The sequence below is a fragment of the Cyrtonyx montezumae genome, unplaced genomic scaffold (assembly GCF_038088225.1).
Source record: "Cyrtonyx montezumae isolate F1298 unplaced genomic scaffold, pur_monq_1.0 scaffold_8, whole genome shotgun sequence".
Taxonomy (NCBI): Eukaryota; Metazoa; Chordata; class Aves; order Galliformes; family Odontophoridae; genus Cyrtonyx; species Cyrtonyx montezumae.
The window spans coordinates 91,610,063-91,633,793 of record NW_027072089.1 but is presented as its reverse complement, the minus strand read 5'-3'; the positions used below and the strand labels follow the sequence as shown (position 1 = coordinate 91,633,793).

Below are 23,731 nucleotides of genomic sequence, written 5' to 3'. Positions count from 1 at the left end.
ATTCCAGAGAGAAGAATCGTTATTTATCTGTCCTATTATTAAAGAAATCAATAGCTTTGTACTTTGTTCCATACAAAGCAGTAGAGAAAGTATATTTTCATTACATGACAGAGAATTACATTGCTTCCTATAACCTAGAAATTATGGCATTCTTCTAAGTCATGACAGCGGGATGCTTAGTTCCTGTTTGCAGTTAGGCAGAGAAATGTTGTCGTATTTTCTTCCTCTTGTTGACTTTTTTCCTCTTCTAAGTACCTTCACATAGTTTTCAAATCCATGACCTGCAGACAGGATTTTACCTACTTTCAGTCAAGTGTTTTTTTCCTAACTACACTTATGCTTGCTATTTTAGAGTGCATATAAATATTGATTCCTTTCAAAGATGTTTGATTTATGGCTGAGCTTCTTTGTAATTTCAATTATATTCCTTTGTTCTTCTCTACTTAATTACTTTAGCCTTCAGTTTCCTACTGATTCCACTTGTCATAATGCTATCAAATGGCACAGTTTTGGCAATGTGTAGAGCCAAAATCTATTAATTTAAGAGGCCATAAGTAATACTCTCAGTACTAGAAATACATTCAGGCCCTGGAGCATATTCAGAGAAGGGTAATGAAGCTGGTAAGTGGTCTGGAGCACAAGCCTTATGAGGAATAAGTTTGGGTTATTTAGTCAGGAGAAGAGAAGGCTCAGGGATGACCTTATTGCTCTTTACAGCTATCTGAAGGGAGGTTGTGGTGAGATAGGGATTAGCCTCTTCTCCCATGTAACTAGCAATAGGACTAGAGGGAATGGCCAGGGGAGAATCAGGTTGGACATTCGGAAAAACTTCTTCACTGAGAGAGTGGTCAGGTGCTCATATGGCCCAGGAAAATGGTGGAGTCACCAACCCTGAAGATGTTCAAGAAATGTTTAGATGTTTCCCTAAGGGACAAGTTTCAGTGGGAAATATTGGTTATATGTGGATGGTTGAACTGGATGATCTTAGAACTTTTCTTCAGGGCTGCTCTCAAGCCATTCTTCACCCAAACTTTGTGCTTGAGATTGCCCTGACCCAGGTCCAGTACCTTGCACTTGTCCTTGTTGAATTTCATGAGGTTTACGTGGATCCTTCTCTCAAGCCTGTCCAGATCTCTCTGGAGGGCATCCCTTCCCTCCAGCATGTCAACTGCACCACTCAGCTGGTGTCATATTCAAAATTTCTGAGGTATTCTCAATCCCACTGTCCATTTTATCTACAAACATGATGAATAATACTGATCCCCGAGGAATGCCACACAACACTGGTCTCCACTTGGACACTGAGCCATTGACTGCAATCCTCTTAGTGTGACTATCCAGCCAATTTCTTATCTATTTTTCTCCAAATCTGTGACCAGCATGTCATGCGGGATAGTGTCGTACGCTTCACACAAGTCTAGGTAGATGATGTCAGTTGCTCTTCCTTTATCCACTGATGCTGTTACTCCATCATAAAAGGCCACCAAGTTTGTCAGACATGACTTACCCTTAGAGAAGCTATGTTGGTTACCACCAATCACCTCGTCATTATTTTCCAGGTGCCTTAGTAGCATCTTCTGGAGGATCTGCTGCATGATCTTTCGAGGCACAGAGGTGAGACTGAGTGGCCTCCTGTCCCTTGGATCTTCTTTTTTTTCCCTTCTGAAAATTGGGTATATGTTTCCACTTTTCCAATGAGAGGGAACTTCACCAGACTGCCATGACCTTTCAAATATGATGAACAGTGGCTTGGCAACTTCATTTTGCTAGTTCCCTCAGAACTAGGGATGATCCCTCCCCTCTGCCCTGGTGAGGCCTCAGCTGGTGTATCATGTCCAATTCTGGGCTCCCCGGTACAAAAAAGACAGGGACATCCTTGAAAGATTCCAGCAGAGAGCTACATAGATGATAAAAGGACTGGAGCACCTCTCTTATGAGGAAAGGCTGAGAGACCTGGGTCTATTTGGCCTTGAAAAAAAGACTCAGAGGGGATCCAATCCACATCTATAAATATCTAAGGCACTGGAGGCAAGGGGATGAGGCTGGACTCTTCTCAGCAGTGAGTGGTGATAGGATGAGGAGAAATGGCCACAAGCTGAAGCATAGGAAATTCTGGACAAATGTGCATAAGAATGTTTCCACAGTGAGCATGATGGAGCACTGGAACAAGTTGCCCAAAGAGTCTCCTCTGGAGACATTTAAGACCTGCATGGACACCTACCTGTGCAACCTCACCTAGGGAGCCTGCTTTGGCAGGGGGGTTGGTCTCGATGATCTCTAGAGATCCCATCCAACCACCACAATTCTATGATTCTGTGATCGCACCAGGTCCCATGGACTTGTGCATGTTCATGTTCTTTAGATGGTCCCGGACCTCATCTTCTCTTACAGTAGGTAGACCTATCTTCTCCAAGTTCTTAACATGGTTATCTGCAACTTGGGCAGTGTGGCTAGAGCCCTTGCCAGTGAAGACTGAGGTAAAGAAGTCATTGAGCACCTCAGCCTTCTCCATATCCCTCATGACCAGGTCTCCCATTTCCTTCCAGAGAAGGTCCACATCTTCTTTGACCTTTTTAACATTGATATACCTTCAGAATTTTTTGTTCTCCTTTACTGCTCTGGCTATAATTAATTCTGTCTGGCTTTTAGCTTTCCTAACCTGATCCCTGGCTGCTTGGACAAGTTATTTGCAGTCCTTGCAGGTAACCTGTTCCTGCTTCCACTCCCTATAGACTTTCTTTGCTCTGAAGTAAGTCCAGGAATTCCTTGTTGATCCACAGAGGCCTCCTGGCACTCTTGCTTACCTTCCTTTAGCTTGGGATGCACTGCTTTTGGGTTTGGAGGAAATGGTCATTGAATACCAACCAGGATTCTTGGTCTTGCCTTTCCCTCCAGGGACTTTTCCCATGTTACCCTGCCAAGCAGTTCCCTGAAGAGTTAAAGTCTGCTCTCCTGAAGTGCAGAGTAGGAAGCTTGCTGCACACTCTTTGACACCCTGAGGATTTTGAATGTCACAGTTTTGTGGTCACTACAGCCAACGATGCCCTTCAGCTTCACATTTCTCACCAGTCCCTCCTTGCTGGTGAGAAAAAGTTCCAGCATAGCACCTTCCCTAGTGCAGGAACTCACAACTTGGTAGTAGAAGCTGTCATCAACACATTCCTGCAATTTCTGGTGCCCTGCTGTGTTGTCCCTCCAACAGATGTAAGGATGATTGAAGTCTCCCATGAGAACCATGTTTTGTGAATATGAAACCAATCCTATCTGTTTGTAGGGGGTATTTTAATGTTATTGAATGTTTTATATATATATTTAAAATTTCTATAATAATAAAATACTTATGTTCCATAATTAAAGAGCATTTTGGAAGGGGTAAGAACATTGAAACATTCAATCATTCCACGTGAATTTCTGCTTTTTATATTATATGCTGGTTAACAGTCTATCTCATTGTGATCAGCAGGAAATGGGATAACTAAACAAGGAAGAAATATGAAGTAATTCATCCTACCATTAACTTCACCAATTTATCTAATACTTGATTTCTTTTTCCTTTAAATTGTTTGTCCTATTGATATTTCCTTCTGTTTAGAACTGATGAAACCACACTTGTGCTGGTACCAGTTCCAGTAAAAGAGATCTGGAGAAACTATAGAGAGTCATAATAAGGGCTACAAAAATGATTAAAGAGTTGTGTCATCTCTACTGAGGAAAGGCTGAAAGAGCTGTGACTGTTCAATTCAGAGAAGAGGAGGCTTGGGGAGGATGTTATCATAGAGATGTGCATAAATATCTGAATCAAGAGTGCAGAGGAAAGAGCAGGTTCTTCTCAGTGGTATTTGGTGACATGACAAGAAGCAATAGGCACAAAGAGGAACATAGGATTTTCCCTTTGAATACCAGGAAGCTCTTCTGTGTTGTGTGGATTACAGAGCCCTGTTATAGCTTGTCTAAAGAGGCTGAGGAATCTTCTCCTTGGAGATCTTCAAAAGCTGCCTGAATACCAAATTTACAGCACCTTCATTTGAAAAACCTTTTCCATAATATCCCTGTGATGTGAGGGCAAGTCACACTTGAAACAACAGATTAACTCTAGTAAATATGTTTATTTACTTAGGATTCATTTATTGAATGTGAATTTTACAGGACAATTGCAAAAGCTGTTGTTGTTTTATACCATACTTCACTGTTGAAATTCCTTTGTGGTGGTGACAAAGTGGCTGATAAATTTACAGTAAGATAAACAGGTATTTTTGTGAGTGTACAGTATGTTCTATAATTGTTTATTTAAGCAGAAAAGTAATGTTTAGTGTTTCAACAGTTCAGAACATAAATGTGTTCATCATTTTTTTTATTAGTATCAATGTTATCATTGTGTATTTTAAGAGGACATTTAAGGGAATTTTTAAAAACACAAGTCCTCAGCATGATTAATTTGACATTCAGATTTCTTTTACGTGGTAGTTATACTAAAAATAGGGCTCATTTTAGACTGTGGATGTATTCATTTGTTTCTCCTCATTTGTCACTACAACAGTGAATGACAATTGTAAAACTTAAGAAGCTACAGGAATTCCTTGCCATACTGGCATTTCAAGGATGACAGTGAAATAAACAGCTGTATTAGTTTTTCTGTTGTGTGTATGCTCTAAATAAGGACTCAGATGTAAAAAGTCTGTTCGTTTGCTTGTTTGTGTTTTGGGAAGTGGGTTTTTTGCCAGCAGATTCCCAATTTGCTAAATGAACTCAAGTCTCTGAATGAGAATACACTTTTTGTTATGACTTGGTCCTAACTGTTCCTCAAATCTCTCCAGGCAAAAAGCATTGTTTATCAGTAGTAGTCACATATTCCAGTCACAATGAAAAAGTTGTGTTCATCCAATTTTTACTGACAGTGTCACAATAGTGGACTCAATGATTTATTACAATTCTGCTTATGAGCTACATATATCAATATTTTATTTTCATTAAATTCTAGAGACAGTGTCTACTATGCATCACAATGTTGTCAACTTCAGTAAAGTATGATGCAAAGATAATGTTTTCATGATTTATTGACAGTGGGTCATATAATTACTAACTATGCATATGTCTAATTGATAGAAAGCATCAGACACTATGCAATGAAGCATGATTATAGCAATACAATTCAAATTCCTATCAAAATGAGATCTTAGTGAGGATTGAGTTGTAATCTTCTGACTCTAAGAAATGTAATTTTGCATTGATTTTTTTTTTTTCATAAAAACCGCAGAAAGAGTAGATAGCTAGCTAGCTGGCTAGATAGATAGATCTATTGAGTTTTAACCTTACTGTTGTGTTCTGGAGACACCTGGCATTTGTCTTCAATGCCATAGGTATCCATCCTGTATGTATATATGTATGTGTGTAGAAAGACATATTCAAGTAGATATTCTGTACACTTTTTTGCAGTGTGAGAGGTGGATGTCAGTATGTTGCATTTTTTTTTTACATCAATTGCATTGAAGTAATCATTAGAAATTAAGGATAAAGTTGAAGGATAATATATTAAATCAGAATTGCAATCACCACAAGGGATAAAATCATAGAAGTACAAAAATCATAAAATCCTTAGAGTTGGACTAGGTGACCTTTAAAGGACCCTTCCAACTTCCCTGTAACGAACAGCGACATCCACAGCTAGATCAGGTTGTCCAAGGCCTTATCCAGTCTCACCTTGAGAGTCTCCAGGGACAGGGCATTTGCCACATCACCAGGCAACCTGTTCCAGTATCTTACCACCCTTACTGTAAAAGACTTTTTCCTTATATCTAACCTAAATCCACCCTTTTTAAGCTTGAAATCATTTTCCCCTGTTCTATTGTCTCAGACCCTGCTAAAAAGTCTGTCCTCTTTTTTCCTATAGCTCCTATTCAGATACTGAAGGGCTGCTATAAGGTTACCATGGAGCCTTTTCTTCTCCAGGATGAAGAGCCCCAGCCCTCTCAGCCTGTCCTCATAGCAGAGGTGTTCCATCAATTGAAACATTTTTGTGGCCCTTCTCTGTATTTGCTCCAACAGATCTATGACTCTCCTGGACTGAGAACTCCACATCTGGACTCCAGGTGGGGATTCACCAGCACAAAGTAGGTGGCAGGTTCACCTTCTTCAACCTGTCTCCTATGCATCTTTTGTTGCAGCCCAGGACACAGTTGGTTTTCTGGGATGTGATGACACATTGCTGGCTCAAATTCATCTTCTCATCCACCAGCACCCCCAGGTCTTTTTTCAGCGGGGCCAGTTCTTCATCCTTCAAACAGTCTATGTATCAAATCCATATCACTCCAATTTGGAGAGGTTTGTCACCGGTTTACCAGGCTGGTTTGGCCCTGTTCCATGACTATTGGTTTGGGGGGACCCACGCCCCAGGAAAGGGGAAGGAGGAAAGGAAAAAGAGAAAAGGGAGATGGGCCTAAACAGCAGCAACAGTCTGAGGAAGAAAGCTAATTTACTAAATAAGATATCGGAAAGCAAAACAATATAATACAATATAATTGGAATTGAAGCTAATAAATCAAATAAAATGAGCCAGAGAGTGTCTGCTAAACCAAAGGCCTTACGCTAACACTGAAGGTGAGATGGATTGCAAGCACCCACTGCTGGGTCAATCCCAAAGGAAAGAGAGAAGGTCCCGTGACCGCAGTTTTTCTTTCCCTCTGAGCGGAAACAGGTAAAAATGCAAAGCATTGCACAGTCCTCTGGGGAATGTAGTTCTTCCCTTCTGAGATAAGCATATCCATAACTATCGATGATCATCGCAGCTAGAGCATTAACTCTGTAACTCCCAATACACTACATGATGTTATGATGTTGAATATCAATAATATAACGAAAATCATAAAACCATGACAAGGATGTTGTGGGGTACCATGTCAAAGGCCTTACTAGAATCCACACAGATTACATCAGTGGCTCTTTCCTTGTCCACTGTTGCAGTGACATCATCATAAAAGGTCACTAGATTTGTCAAACAGGATTTGCCCTTGGTGAAACTAGTCTGGTTCTCCTGTATCACCTCCCTGCCTTCAACAGGCCTTAGCATAGCTTCTAGGAGCTTCTGATCCATGATATTTCCTGGCACAGAGTTGAAACTGACAAGTCAGTAGTTCACAGGTCATCATTTTTATCCTTCTTAAAAAGGGTGTGATGTTGCCTAATTTTTGCAGTCACCAGGGACATCACCTGATTGCCATGACTTCTCAAGTATCATTGAGAGTGACTTGATGACTACATCAGATAAGTCCCTTAGAACTCTAGGATGTATCTCATCAGGATTCATAAATTTATGGATGTTCAGGTTCCTCATGTTGTCACAAACCTGATCTTTGCTTACAGTGGAATGGACATTGCTTCCCCAGTCTCCTCCTACAAAACCAAACATTTGAGAGCTGTGTGAGGAGCAATTATCAGATAATATTGAGGCCTAAATCTTGTTAAGTACCTCAGCCTTCCCCTTGACTCTTGTTAACAACCTGCCTGTGTCACTCACTTGGGAGGGTACACTCTCCTGGACTTTCCTTTTCTGGTTGAGGTATCTGTAGAAGCCTTTCTTGTTCTTGGCAACACTAGCCAAGTTCATTTCCAGCATGGTACTGGCATTCCCAACCACATTCTTACACAACCTAGCAGCTTCCTTATGCTCTTCACAAGGTACCTGTCCCTGTTTCCACTGCCTGTGCCTTTTCTTCTTGCTCTTCACTTTGATCAGAAGGTCCTAGTTCAGCCATACCAGTCTCTTGCCTTGCTTTCCTGACTTGCTACACCTGGGGATAGAGAGCTCTTGCATTGTGAGGAAAGCTTCCTTAAAAATCTGCCAGCTCTGCTCTGTACCTGTACTCAAGAGGATGATTTCCCAGGTTATTTGCTAACTCCCTGAAAAACTGGAATTTAGCTTTCCTAAAATTTAGCATCGTAATTCTACTCTTTGCCTGTCTCATGTCCCTCCAGAGCATGAACTGAACCATAGCAGGGTCACTACAGCCCAGGCAGCCTCCTGGTGTCAATAATCAGTTCCTTTACATTGCTAACAGGTTCAGTATTGCATTTCCCCTGTGGCTCCATTTATTATTTGGCTTAGGAAGTTGTCCTTAATGCTTTCTAGGAGCTTTCTAGATTGCTTACAGCTCAGATATCTGGGTGGTTGAAGTCCCCCAGCAGGATGAGCACTCGCAATCACACCTCCTTGTAGCTGCAGGTAGAAGGCTTCACTGACAGGTTTGGCTTGATCAGATGGCCTGTAGTAGACACTGATCACAGGGTCCCCTTTGCTGCCTCACTCTCTGTCACCCATATGCTTTTAATTTGCTCATCACTGTTCCTTAGGGACAGCTCTTCACATTCTATTCTCTTCCTGATGTAGATAGCAACACCCCCTCCCCTTCTTCCTCGCTTGTCCCTTCTGAACATCTTGTAGCTGTTGATAGCCACATCTCTCAAGGCAGTGGTTCCTTTGAGGCCCCTGTTAGCACCCTGTCCCTCTAATCTAGCTATGCCATCCCAAACCTTATCATGGACCCTTCTCCCCTTTTGAGAAAGGCAAGCCTCATCCAGTGCACACAAACTCAGTGCCATGTTGTCAAAAAAAAATAATAATAATAATCTGGTGATGGCACCAGCCATAATGCCAGGTATTTAAATATAAGATTCTTTGTCTTATTTCCATGTCCTTACCCAATAGAGAAGGCAGAGAAGATGATGTGTGCATTCAGTTTCCTTCAGCCATTGTCCCAAGGCCCTTAAAGTCCCTTTTGATAGCCTTTGTCCCACATGTAGCTGCTTCATCTCTCCATATATGGAAAAGCAGTAAGGGGTTGTGGTTTGACAGCTGTACCAGGCTAGGTAGTTTCCCCATGACATCATTCACCTGAGCCCCAGGAAGACAGCAGGCTTACTGTAAGAACAGGGTTTGCTCATCATATAGGATGTTCAGTTCCCTGTAAGGAGGGCTCACCTACAAATAATATTTGTATCTTCTTCAATAATGTAGTCTTGATGCTGGGAGAAGGCTTCTTGCAATTTGTTTTTGTTATTTTGTCTAGACTGAGTAGGCTGTTATCACTCACAAACAGGGCAACAGGGCCACATACCTGTTATAGAGAGGCACCTGGTGGGGTGGAACAGGCAAGGACAGTTTTCTTTTGCAGCTTCAAGGACAGACTTTTCTCCATCCACTCTTTTCCTTTGTGTTCTTGCTTCTAGCCTTGCAATATTTTCCTCAAACTGATGTGATACAGGCTGCTTTTTTGTGTTTTTCTATTTGAAATAACCCATCTCTGCATGACTAAATTGTGGTTTTCCTACTCCTTTTTGTCCCCAGTGACACATTTTAATCTATGTATTTCACCCTGTAGCCTGGCCACAAGGCAGAGAAGATTGTCTACCTGCTCACATCTCACACGGTTGTTCTGACTGCCATACCAGTGAAAGGCTCATGCATTCTTCACAGCCAGAGGTCTGGAAGCTACATGGTTGCCTCCAAATTCAGTCAGAGTTACAACATCCACCCTGACAGGGGCAGACATACTGGCTTTTATTTAAGTGGTGTAGTGGAAATGCTTGAACTAGTGATTAAACGCCTGGTAGGAAGGCCAGGCCAACCCAGAAGAGCTCAAGTACATGCAACATATATGGGAGACCAGAAGAAGTGAAGCCAGGATCTGCACCTTCCCAGACCTCATTTAAGGGCTGGCAGTGGAGGTGGGGGTATCTTTCTAGAGCTTCCTGCCTACCTGAGGTTTTCTGAAGGTAAACAGCCTTTTTCCCTTATTTTTGAACTCCCTGATGTGCCTGAGTGTATTCTCACTTGCTACAGTCTGGGATCTTGCTGTTCTTCTGTCGTGCTTTCCATTGCATTATAATCATATTACAGATGGCATAAGTCTCTTTTCTTCGATTATTAGACTATTTTTCTCAGGAAAGGAGAGCTGATTTCTCTTCTTTATATCTCATAGTTTCTAATAGAAGCTGAATTCTCTGATAAAAATTAGTCAGGAAGTGGTGTGGCTGCACCTCGAGTGCTGTGTTCAGTTTTGGGCCCCTCACTACAAGAAGACATTGAGGACCTGGAACATATTCAGAGAAGGACAACAGAACTGGTGAAGGGTCTGAAGCACAAGTCTTATGAGGAGTGGCTGAAGGAGCTGGGATTGTTTAGTCTAGAGAAGAGAAGGCTTGGGGGAGACCTCATCACAGTCTACAACTTCCTCAAGGGAGGCTGTGGTAAGGGAGGGGTTGGCCTCTTCTCCCAGATAATTAATGACAGGACAAGAGGCAATGGCCACAAATTGTGCCAGGGAAGATTTAGATTGGATATGAGGAAAAGCTTTTCCTCTGAAAGAGTGGTCAGGTGCTGGAATGGCCTGCCTAGGGAAGTGGTGGAGTCACCATTCCTAGAGCTGTTGAAGAAGTGTCTAGATGAGGTGCTAAGGGATATGATCTAGTAGCTCAGTGGGTAGTGATGGTTACAGGAGGATGGTTAGGCTAGATGATCTTGTAGGTCCTTTCCAACCTAGTGTTTCTATGTTTCTATATAACAACAAAGGGTTACTTAGCCTGATGATTTATGAGAGCGGTACTATTTTTCTAGCTTATGTACATAGTTCTGGTCCATGTTCTACTGTTGTTTAAAATGTCACACAAAAACAACAGTTTTATGTTGAAGCAACTTTTTTAGTGCTCTTTTACTGTATATTTTAGACAGCTCTAAAATGTAAATCAGGATAACTAGAAGTAAATTAGATTTAAAGTATTTTGTTAATGATAAACAAACAAAAATTTTGTTAATGATCAAAACAAACAAACAAAAAAAAAAGATGAAGAGGAGTGTCCTTAAAAGTTATTTCTTTGGGAGAAATGCCTGTCATGTTAATACATTAGACAGCACTGAAAATTCAGTGCAGAAGGAGAAAACCAGTGACATTTCAGTATAGTGAGAGAAGAATCCTTTAGGGGTGCATTATAATTTCTCTAGCTATTATTGTAGTGCAAAAGCTTATCTTTTGATATAGTAGGGATAGCAGGAAAAGACATGCTGATATTTTTGCATCACATTCTACTGTTTCATGTCTGACATTGTTTCTAGGAAAGGCTTTAAACATACCTCTCAATGGACTCATGAATGAAGAGCCTTAGCCTCCACATTCATACTTTAAAAGCAAAGTTTTAATTTAGCCCAGAAGTCTGTGATCATTGCTATCCATTTCAGAGTACCAATGACTTCCCTGACAAAAACTGAAATTTTTTTTTTCTTTTTGTATTATTGATCATCTCAAGCTGGTAAACTGGGATTTTTAACTATAAACTGATAAGCTACAGCTGTAGTAGCGTATTCTTGGGAAAAATAAAAAAATTAAAAAAATAAGTTTGAGTTGGAATTTAGTGGGGGGGGTTTTGTTTGTAAAATATAGTGAAAAAGGAGTTCATATACCAATAGAAATCTAACCTGAAAATCAGTGTATTATATCATTTATTATTACACTAGATTGACAAAGCCATGACAGAAATATTTCTTACTAGTGTGTTTTTAAGACGCATCTGCCACTTCTGTTCGCACCAATGAATCTTTCAAGAGTGTTTTAGTATACAATACTCTCTGTTATATCAGGACTGGGTCTTGTACCTTAAACATGTAGAAATATTTGGAAAAATTATTCATTAAATGTCTAGTTACGTCTGTTTGCCATGAATTTTATTCCTTTTTTTTCTTAAGAGATGTCATTTGAATATTCTGAAACTGTCCCATTTTATACTTCTGATGATATGGAATGTCCTGTTTAATTTTAGATACAGTGTATTGCCTCTCACTATGGCTTATTTTGGCAGAGTACATTTAGTAAGGCGATAGCACCTTTTCCTAGGTGAAGAACTGTTGTTTTGAAAAGATGCTATAATCTGAAATTTGCTTTTATTATAATGTTTACTTGTCAAAACCATGTAAGCTACCTGGAAAACAATGACCAGAACAAACACTTCTCACTTTTGCTGTGTTTTAATGTGAACTTAACATAATAAGCAAAATGGCTTTCTAACAGCTCCTACAGACAACTGAAGAAGTACTTCAGTTCTTTGTTTAGTTTGATTTTTGTTCATTATGTTTTTTGTGTTCATTTTTTTTTGTTTGTTTTTTTAAAACAAACAACAAGGGAATGAATGGATTCATGTACTTTGTTGCTGTTAGAATGGGGAGCATAGTGATCCTCTAAAGTTCAGGCTTTTGGTAGACATTTTCTGGATTTGTGATAATGTCTTCATTTTTTTCCTCTGACTAAGCTCACATCTTTGTTACAAGATTATCTATGTATTCAACTTCCACATAAGCTTTCCACACTCTTTTTTTTTTTCCTTTTTGGAAATAAGTAGCTTTAGATAAAGGCAATGATCATAATACAGCAGCAGCAATCACTAGCGTGTATATGTCAATTGATTAATCGGTGTATTCTCCTTTCGAGCTTGGCCACATAAATGAATGTGACATTTCTCATTAGAGAAAAGTAGATTATGGCCTTTTGATAGGTAAGCTGAGAGAGAACATGTATACTTAAAAACACTTATGCTTGACAGAATGATTAGTTCAGGAGTTCCAATATTTGCATTTATCCTGATAATGAAATTTTCATTTCAATAGCTACTTTAATAATATTGCCTGGTGTTCGCACTGGAATTTCTTCATTTCTGAAATAGGCTTCATTAGGCTTTTCATAAGGAGATAGGAAGAAGCACGCTAACCACTTATAAATAATAAATATTGCACAATGTAAAAATTTTCAGTATTTTCTGTTCTTTGTAGGCTCTGGTCTCAATGATGGGCAGTGGCATGAAGTTCGACTTCTAGCTAAAGAAAACTTTGCTGTTCTCACCATTGATGGAGATGAAGCTTCAGCTGTTCGAACAAATAGCCCTCTACAAGTTAAAACTGGAGAGAAATACTTATTTGGAGGTAAATACATTTATATGTCAGAATAAACATCTGCTTACAATGCTGTTCTCTTCTGATCTGTGTGAGATGGGGCTCTGAGTTTAGTTGTCACAGTATTTGAGTCTTCTAAAACGAATGAGTGCATTTTGTCACAGAAGTATAGTAGAATGCTAAACTTAATTTTACTTCTAAATTTACTTATACTTCCCTTTTCTTGCAAAAAAAAAAAAAGTACAAGAAATGATCCAACTTCGAATGGGTGTCTATATCTTCATGGAATATTTCATCCTCTAAATGGGTCCCTTCCCATTATTAGTAGCCTAATTAAATGACACTGAAAGAGATTATTTCTTTTCAGTTTTGGAAACCTGAAGACAGAAAATACCACTGTTCTTAGCCTTTTGCTGATTTTTTTTTTAAGAGCTGTCATTATTATGGATAATTTAGAGCTTTCATAAGTTGAAGCCCTATGTTCAGTATTTCTGACCATTAGAAGTCCATGTACCACAAATAGTTATTGCAGGTTATGGTTTGAATATTTTTCAAAGTGAGATAGTTAGGAACTTCAAACCTCTGCAAAACCTAACTGTCATCAGTGAATTGATTTATTAGTTTCATTAGGAGTAAGTTCAGGTAGATAATGTGTAAACTGTTTATGGTTTGGTTTTTGTCTGTTTGTTTGTTTTCCTGTAAATATGCATAAGTGGTTTGAGAAGGAGCTATCTCTTGAATTCAGAGGATTATATGTTTTGGTGTCAGAAACTGCAAAATCAGCATTTCTGGATGTCTTTGAACACATACTCACTTTGTAACTAAATTCTCCTAATTCATTCTTGTGTGCAAATATAACGTTCTCCAAGCTTTCCTTTTCACTGACCTCAAATTAAGTATTTTTTTTCTATTTTTGTTTCCTGGTATTAAAATAGCAAACACATACTATACACAGTGTTGTTGTCTTTGCTGAATAGAATTTTAGAGTTTCAGCATTTTAGTACAGTATAGTTACTTTTCTCTTTAAATTATCAGTCATATACTTGTAATGAAAATAAAATTGAGTTTTAACTTAAAGTATTAAGGCAAATACTACATATACTTCATTCTGTGAAAATAACCACAGCTTTCTCTACAGAAATACCACAGATATAAATTTGAATTCTGGGGACAATAATTGTTTTTATAAAAAAAACTATCATTTTCACACCTTCTTGACGTAACTTTGCACTGGCAGTATTTCATAATATTAGTCCTATAATAAAACTGACCATTTATTCAAAATTTGGAATGGATTAAAGATTGAATAGCCAAGGAGAACATCATTCTGCTAAATGTAATGATTTAAATATTCCAAACAAATCATGAATACTAAATTGAGTTTTGCACAGATATATTCACAGTGATGTCTGAAAAAAAAAAAAAAACAACAATTTTACTCATAGGATTTTGATTATTATTGATTATATTTGCATCATTTACAATAAAAATAAGTATGGGGAATGTGGAAACCCAGGATGGCTGTTTTTTGTTTTTTTTTGCCTTAGATTTTGGTACGAGCAGGAACATGTCTGTGAGTCAGAATTCTCCCTCTCTCTCTTTCCGTGCAAATGGAAAGACTAATGGCAAGCTGAACATGCTGTTAACCCAGTGTCCACAACAAGATTAGCTAGTTCAGACACTGAAAATAGTTAGTCAACCTCCTTATTTAATAGTGTCTTCAGTTATCATTATCAGTTGGCTTTTTTGGAGAGACCAGTCTTATGAAAATGGAAGATCAAAAGAGCAAAAATATAGTTATTTGGGTACGGGACTTGTTTCTGTATGATATGGTCTGAGGTGAGTATGATTCTCAGTGCTCGTTGTAGATACTGTGAAACCTAATTGAAGTACTAATAGAAATTATAATTGCTGTCTGTTGCATCTACTATGTAAGAAGTCTTCAGGCAGTCCTGCATATCTAGGGCAGGCAGTCAATTAAATTATTTGCATTCCTACAATCTAAGGATGATATTAGCACTTTCCAGTGAAGAAGACAAATCCTGTCATGTAAAACTGTGTATCTAGGACTACAAAAGGAAAACGTGTTAGTGATGATTTTGTAAATTACGAAGTAGATCTTAAGAAATCATATATTTCCAAAGAAAAAACCATATGGGCTCTCAGTCAATGGCTTAGTGCTGTTTTGCAAAATTGGACTAGGAAGGTGAAACAGTGTTTAAATCCTTGTTTATTTTTTTCTCTTATCAACATAGCACCAAATTCATCTGTATAATATGACTTGAGGAATCAAATTCTATAACCTGGGGTTAGGTTATAAAGCAGGTATGTTTATTTGGTGCTGTGCACACACACCAGAGAAATGGTTACATTTTTAAAAGCACAAAGCATTTGATACATTTCATCGTATAATCAATATGTATCATTTTGATACATATTCTTTACATTCCTGAGAGTAGGACAGACTATTACAATCAGCTCCAGGAGATTATTTCCATAGGTACCACTTCAGATTCCTTCAGGTTGTGCAGAGCCTCCTGGTGGTTGCAGGCAGGGGTCTTGGAGATGAAGGCCATATGTCTTCCTCACTGAGTACTTTTCACTCTACTGCTTTTCAAGAGAGCAATCTGATTCTATCTGGTACTTAGCTAGCCATGGTTTTACAGTTTATTGTCTTTGCTCAACCACCATTTGGCTGTTATATTATTATATTCAACTTCTTGTCCTCCCTATCCCAGGTGGTGCCTTCATTAACCTTGCCTTCGTTAATCTATCTTCTCTTACTGTGAACCATCCTTAAGTCTCTTAATCCACTCTTACAGCCAATCAAATACTTTGTAGTGTGAGGTGACAAGTTGAAAAGTCTCCAGTGTAAGCTTTTGATTCTCAGTTTAAAGGTGTAAAGTATGTCTACTCTGAGTTTGATCTGGAGTGGAAAGTGTTTTGGTAACACAGTACTGAATTATTTTCACCAGTAAAACTCTGGATCAGATCTAACAGAGCTTGCTTGACCAAGTAGGAGAAGTAGTTTTCAGAGATCTCTCACATTTCATCCTATCAGTAGTTTTGTTTCTTTGTCTGCGTTCATGAGATAATCGTATTCTGTGAAAATTATGAGTTGACTGCAGACAAATTAAAATCAAACAGGAATTCTGATGCTGTTCCTTAAAAAATCCCAAATATTTGGTGATAAAGAGCTTTTGCCATTCTTTTATTTCTTGTCTTTTCCCAGGCAGTTTTATTTTACATTCTTTTTTACACTTCTACATCTCATACAATCCTCAGAAGTTAGACACATAACATCTTCTGAGTAATTCATGAAAATATTGTTATAACAGCATTATTCTTCTGTAATAAAACTGAGATGTATAAGATCTAATCCCTAGATATCTTGAATACAACTGTTTAATTAGGCACACAATTAACAACTATGCTTACATGGCCTAATGTTCATGCCTTCAGTAGATTAGGAATAGCTACATGATGGGAAATACGGTGAAACAAAGAGCAATTTAAATAAGAAATTGCCCTGGGAGGATGAATTGGCTATCACTTAAGTTTTCTTAAGTTTTCTGAAAGAATGAAATGAAGGTAAGTAATTTCAACTTTAGAAGGCTACTTATTCAGTGATCCATTGAGTTGAAAATGCATTAAACTCCTGATTTCTTGCTGAATCAGTGTGTGAGAAAACCAGTCTATGGCCCTGAGTAAGCTCAGTCAAGGAAAATTCTTTTGGCTCTGAAAAAAACAGGTGACAAAAGAAAAGATGTCATAGCAGTGATGCTAAGAAAGTTTAATCTCATAGTACTAAATAGTACAGAGAAGATGGATTAGAGTTGAACTTTTAAACAAAAATAAGAAACAAACTCTAGCATACCATCCAACAAATTAAAAACAAGGAGAGTCAGAATGCTAAAGCAACTAGGTTAAAGCGCTCATCTTCTGCTAAACTTTTCAAGCTTTTATATTTCTCTCTGGCCTTAGATTCTTTGTTACATTATTTTCCCTTTGCTTTTCCTGCTTGGAAGAGTTTGTTTTTTTCCATTCAGTAGTTTTATCTATCTATCTGTCTGTCTATATATTTATTTATTTATTTATTTATTTATGGATTATATCAAGATCCTAATATATTATTCAAAATTTTGAGGTTCAGGGCTCTGAAATAATAAATTAATCATTGTTGATATTGAATGGGTTCTACAATTTCTTGTGATGACTTCATAGCATTGGGGTAACCTCAGACAATAGAACTTTTTCACAGCATTGGTTCTGATCTGTTTCACCTTTCTTCTGTCACCTACACCTTGAGAAGCTGGGGCTACAATGGGAGAAGAAAAGCATAAGGCACCTTACCTACACCAAATAAGTTTAAGAGACTCAAGAGGCTTAGAAGGTTTTATTAATTAAAGAAACTGTTTCTATATGTGATACTTCCTTGATTTTGATTCGATTTAAATATGCATTTATTATTATGTTTATTTTTTTTTAACTTCTGCGTCAAAGACCTACGAATCCCTGACTGAAAAATGGTACTGGGATGGAACAAGGTATTCTGACACTTTTAAGAGAGTTGATATTTGTGGCTGTAGCTGAAAGTATCATGTTCTGTAGAGAGCTGAACTTCATAGTTTATTTTATTTTTGCACAAACTCACTTTGCAAGCAGGTGTTCCTCTTGGACTTTGTATCACGCATTGGCCATGCGGCCACAGATATTTTGTGTTCCAAAACTAGACCATTTCAATATGTTAGAATTTTTCTTGTTGAAAAAGCAGAAGACATATGTAACTCCTGGAAACAATCAGACTGCCTGAGCCTCTATCTCAAATAAAGGCTCTGTCACCGCCTTTGCTTGCTTTACACTGTCATACAAATCCAGTTCACATTTTTTCCTCAAGGGCTATCCTTTTCTGTATTTCAGAACTCTGTAAGTAGTTTTCAGTGTTTACTGTAAGCTTGTGGACAAGCATTTTTGTATACATCAAAAGTGATTTTTGTATCATTGTAAAGCAAGCAAAGGTGGTGACAGAGCTTGAGGTAGAGGTGCTGCAGAAAGAGTTATTAGAGATAAGGGGAATGAACTCACCCCTCTCGGCGACCGTTTAGTTAAGGAACGCAGCCGCCTCTCCTTCGAACACTGGCGCTCCGGAAGGAAGGGAGCCGGGGAGGTAGGGGGCAACCCACGCAGGCTCTGAGTGTATCTCTGCTCCTGGAAGCACCGCCGGAAGCACCGCCGAGGGGGCGAGCGCGGGGACGGGTGGACCTGGGCTCTTCTGCTCCGGTCATTCGGATGCTCATTCACTGGTTCAGGCTGTGACCAGGCAATGCCGCTGCATATCATCTATAAAACTTCTTGAAATACTGCTGGTTTATCTTCACATTCCTTCAGGAACATATTTAAAGAAAAGTCTTACACAATGTCTGTATTCTGCTAAAAAGATGATTCCAAAGCAATCTTCATCTTCATTGAAGGCACTAAGATTCATTGTATCAGAAATAACCTCAAGTAACATCTGGAAGGCGGCACGAACAGTAGTATATCTTTCAGATTTATTCAGGAGAAAGTATAATGTTATATTAAATAATTAACTGCAAGTACTTGTGTATGCATAAAGTTTAGCTTCAGTACTCAGTATTTTCATAAAGGAAATAGATTAACAGTTTTATTTGCTGCGTGCACTCTTTATTGGAAGCTACATAAACTCTTCAGTAATCATAATAATTCTCCTTATATCTCTGTGAATATATTTTGATATGTTTTTATTGAATAATTGGTGGGCAATTGACAAAAAACATGTTTTGCTCAATTTCGCTTACTAAACAAAGGATCCAGAACTTGGAGCACAATTAGAAAAAGAAAAATACCCACCTGCCTCTAATCACATGTCACAGGCATTATGTAAATGCACTGATTTTTAATAATATGAAGTGTGTCACTGCTGAAGAAAAGGTACTTAACGTTATATATTTGCAATGGCATCAAGTTATTCATTTTTCCTTATTCATCCATTGAATTAAAAGTATTGTATTTTAAAACCTTGCATTTTAAAGAGCAAGCATTACATAAAGCTTGAGCAGAAAGGTAAGAAAATAGGTCTATTCTGGTTGGGGATTTTTGTTTGTTTTTTGTTGTTTTTTTCTTTGAATGTCTTCTAGTAATGAAGATGAAGGTACAAAACATGTTTGGCATATTCAACTATGTTAGTTATTTGTACTGAACTCCAAACTGTGTTTAACTGGCTTGATTTCATTAGAACATGTCATTAAAAGCTTAACACTCAGTTTTGTTTCATTTCAAGGCATGTGAATCTCCTCTTCACACAAGCAATTTTCACAGGAAAAAGAATGGTCAGGATAGAGGTTTTTCCCCCAGTGTTTTGTGGAAAGATGAGACCAAATTGAACAGTCCGTGAATTTAATGTTGTGACAATAATTTTCTTCAGAGAAATCTCGTATTTCAGCATATGCAAAGAGAAGCTTATTTTAGTGCGAGTAACTGAATATCAGTGATGATATAGTTGATTTTAGAAAGTATCATTTTTAGGAACTAGAGGAGAAACTGAGTAGAAACTGCACTTCCATTCTGTGAAAACTTGAAGAGAAATATCTACTTATTGGTGCATTTACTAGCTTTCCATACTATCAGATACAGTGTTGCCAGAAGTTTGATGGCTTGCATGGCCTTAGTTTCATTTCAGTCTATCACCTTCATTGACAAGTGTATCATCATCTCTAACAGCAGAAAAGTAGAAAATGCATTGCTTGTAGCAGGAAGTGACAGTATATGCATCTAGGAATAGAAAAGCTCAAAAGCTCGAAGGCATGGTATATGCTGCCTGCAGAAATTTTCTATTCTGTGCTAAATGAAATATTTTCATATAAAGCAGCAGAAGAGAAATCCATAGCTGAGTCCCTCTAACTTTCCCAATCCCAAATGGCAGCCTAAACAGAGGAAAAAAAAAAAAAAAACGATTTGTATTTTCTTGTCTCCTTTCTGGGAGATCCTTTCTGGATGGAGCCCTGGGCAGCCTGGTCTAGTATTAAATGGGGAGGTTGGTGGCCATGTCTGTGACAGGAGGGTTGGAGATTCATGTTACTTAAGGTCTCTTCCAACCCATGCCATTCTGTGATTCACCTCATAAAGATCGTTATAACAAGGTTGAGGTGTGGAATAGATGAATGGACGGTGAGGTAGGTTGAGAACTTGCTGACTGGAGGAGCTCAGAAGGTTGTGATCGCTGGTGCAGAGTCCAGTTGGAGGCCTGTACTTAGTGGTGTTCCTCAGGGGTCAGTGCTGGGTCTGTTACCGTTCAACATCTGTATCAATGACCTTGATGAGGGGATAGAGTCCACCCTCAGCAAGTTTACTGATGATACAAAGCTAGGAGGAATGGCTGACAAGCCAGAAGGCTGTGCTACCATTCAGCAAGACCTGGACAGGCTGGAGACCTGGGCAGAAAGAAACCAGATGAAATTTAACAAAAGAAAGTAAAGAGTATTGTACCTAAGGATGAATAACCACATGCATTGGTACAGGTTAGGGGGGTGACCTGCTGGAGAGGTGCTCTGAGGAGAAGGATCTGGGTGTCCTGGTGGATGACAGGTTGGCTATAAACCAGCAGTGTGCTGTGGTGTCAAAGAAGGCCAATGGGATCCTGGGGTGCATTAAAAAGAGCATGGCCAGCAGACTGAGGGAGGTAATCCTCCCCATCTACTCTGCCTTGGTGAGGCCTCACCTGGAGTATTGTGTCCAGTTCTGGGCTCCTGTCAAAGGTTTATGGGCAGGTTCGGCCCGGTTCCATGATCATTGGTGCAGGGGACCCACAGACCCACGCCCCAGGAAAGGGAAAAGGGGAAAGGTAAAAGGGAAAACGGAGATGGGCCTAGAAACAAGAGAGTGGCAATGATCTGAGGAGGAAAGCTAATTTACTAAATAAGATCCTGGAAAGCAAAATAACACAATATAATACAGTATAATTGGAATTGAAGCAAATAAATCAAATACAATCAGCAAGAGAGAGTGTCTGATAAACCGAAGGCCTTACACTGAAGGCAGCAAGCACCCGCTGCTGAGTTGATCCCAAAGGAAAGAGAGTGTCCCGTGACAGCAGACAGTTTTTATCTTTCCCTCTGAGTGTAAACATGTAAAAATGCAAAGCATCGCAAAGTCCTCTGGGGAATGTAGTTCTTCTTCTCTTCTGAGACAGGTATACCCAGAACCATTGATGATCCATGGAGCTGGAGCATTAACTCTTTAACTCCAAATGCACTACATGATGTTATGATGTGGAATACCAGTACATGGTACAATCATAAAACCATGACAGCTCCCCAGTACAAAAAAGACAGGGATCTCCTTGGAAGAGTTCAGTGGATGATAAAAGATGTTGAACACCTCCCTTATGAGGAAAGGCTGAGAGATCTGGGTCTGTTCAGCTTTGAACAAAGAAGATTCAGAGGGGATCTGATCCACATCTATAAATATCTAAGGAGTGGGAGGCAAAGGGACAAGGCTGGACTCTTCTCAGCAGTGTGCGGTGATAGGACAAGGGGAAATGGTCATAAACCAAGGCATAAGAAGTTCCACACAAACGTGCGTGGGAACTTCTTCACAGTAAGGGTGACAGAGCACTGGAGCAGGCTGCCCAGAGAGGTTGTGGAATCTCATTCTCTGGAAACATTCAAGACCTGCCTGGACACCTACCTGTGCAAGCTGGTCTAGGGAGCCTGATTTGGCAGGGGGATTGGACTCGATCTCTAGAAGTCCCTTCCAACCTCTACAATTCTCTGATTCTGCGATTGTCTACTCCACACCCACTATTGAACAAAGTTTTAACTGTGACATTGTAAAATGCAGGAAAATAATCCAAATTCTTTTTTTTAATGTATTCACTGTATATACCTTGATATATAGTACTTAGTGAGTTAACCAGGATGTCCATTGTATAGGAACTGCTGATTCACAGCCTGAACCACTGAATGACTACCTGAAGGAAAGACCTGGTCAGTCCTGGGAGCACAGGTGAAGGCAATTCACCTGTGCAACTGAAAGGGGTGGAGCTAGGCTGCACCCTTTTTAGACCTCATTTAAAGACTGATTGCCACTGAGGATGGACTCTTGTTAAAGACTATTCCTTTTTGGAGTTCTTTCCCTGTGAGCCTAGAGCTTTGGAGACAGGTGAGCATTTACTTTCCTCTTTTTGTAACATCTTGTGCTGGTCTCTTTGCCTTTACATCTTTTATTTACTACTATGCAGGTAGTTGGTCATGATCAAATGAACAGAGAACTCTATTTCTGTAGATGCTAGAAGGCTAGTATGTCTGAGGCTAGGTGTCCTAGCTGTTTGTTTATTTATTGAGACCCTAAAAAGATGTTTTTCATTTGTTAGCTATGCTGTAAAGTATCTATCAAGCCATTTTCTGGCTAGCAGTGTTAACTACTCTTAAAAGAGTTTTATAGGCTGTTTTATTTCAAAATATTTTAATAGAATGCGTTAGTCTGAAATCACAAAATGACCTTTAAAATATTTTTATTTCATATATTTTTATGTGGATTTAGTGTTGGTAAAGACTAATTTATTCTTATTAGGCACTATCCTGTTTAATAGTAAGCAGTGCATCTCTGGTTTATTTTGGTGGACACAGTACTTGTTAAAATGATAACACGATTGGGTGTTTAGATTTTACCGACAGTGCTTGCGTGGCAATGAATGTTGCACAGGTATTAGATGGGAGAGAGACAGGAGTAGTATGCTGCCAGTGTCAATAATGAGATGGCAAAATTCCTTTTCAATATTGTTATATGCTGGGTTAAAAAAAGAGTTACTCTAGAGTTAAAAGATCAATGAAGCAAGCCTGTGTAAAATCTGATGTTTGGTGAATGATCCATGGGAAAAAAAACATCTGAACTGACTTGCCATTTAACTGTGATTTTTTAGGATTATTGTAGAAAATGTCAAACTGTACTCTGTAGTGGCTAAAAAATTAGTCGATGTGATTAATTAGGAAAGGAAAAGGCAATAAATTAGTAACTAACACTGTACAAAGCCAGTATCTTGAAAACAGAAACTCACTAAGTTGATCAAAGTCATAAGACACCTTCTCTATTAAGAGAAACAAAAATAGATTAAAAGGTAGCAGCTGGAGCACAGTGTTGGTGTTTATGTAGTCACTTTGTACCCACATTATATCCTTTCACCAAGTCTTTGATAGTCCATATATTATGTACCAGAACACAAACTGTTTGCTTTTGATAGTGCCACCTTACTTTCAGCTCATAGATAATTTCTAGAGGTTTTAGCTTTAGGATTAGGTAAGACATTTCCGTTTTTCCTTATATTCAGTGATTAATGTATCCTAATTATGTTGGCTTATGCTGAGAACAAATCAGTGAAAAATAGAAATTAATAAAACTGTCTTAAAAGCTGTTATTTAATATTCCAATTACATTTAGAAAAACAACTGAAAATCCTAGTAGATATCAACATAATTTGTAATGTTTTATAAAATCATAACATGATTTTATAACTGACTGAATAACCATCTCCAATTTCTAACTCAAGTTAATTTTGTCTTGAATCACTGTGTAAAAATAAACAAAGAGAAGGAATTGTAATATCAACAAGAGCTCAATTAAAAGCCCAGTTTACATGACTTAGATAATGTGCTTAAACTACAATAGTATACAACTAATATAATATAATGTGCATACAGCACAATTGTAATTCCAGATCAGCATTTTTCTGATACAGTGTAGAGCAAAATTTCTATTGGGAAATAATTGGAAATCTTTTTCTGAAGTGATTTC

General features: G+C 38.6%; 1 protein-coding gene across 1 annotated transcript in view; it reads left to right on the top strand.

The window, feature by feature from the left end:
* CNTNAP2 (contactin associated protein 2) overlaps positions 1-23,731 on the top strand; it is a 677,682-nt gene that overhangs the window by 382,599 nt on the left and 271,352 nt on the right. Inside the window, exon 9 of the mRNA XM_065752999.1 lies at positions 12,806-12,955. Within this exon, the coding sequence (XP_065609071.1) occupies positions 12,806-12,955 (150 nt within the window). The remainder of the gene's footprint in view (positions 1-12,805; positions 12,956-23,731) is intronic.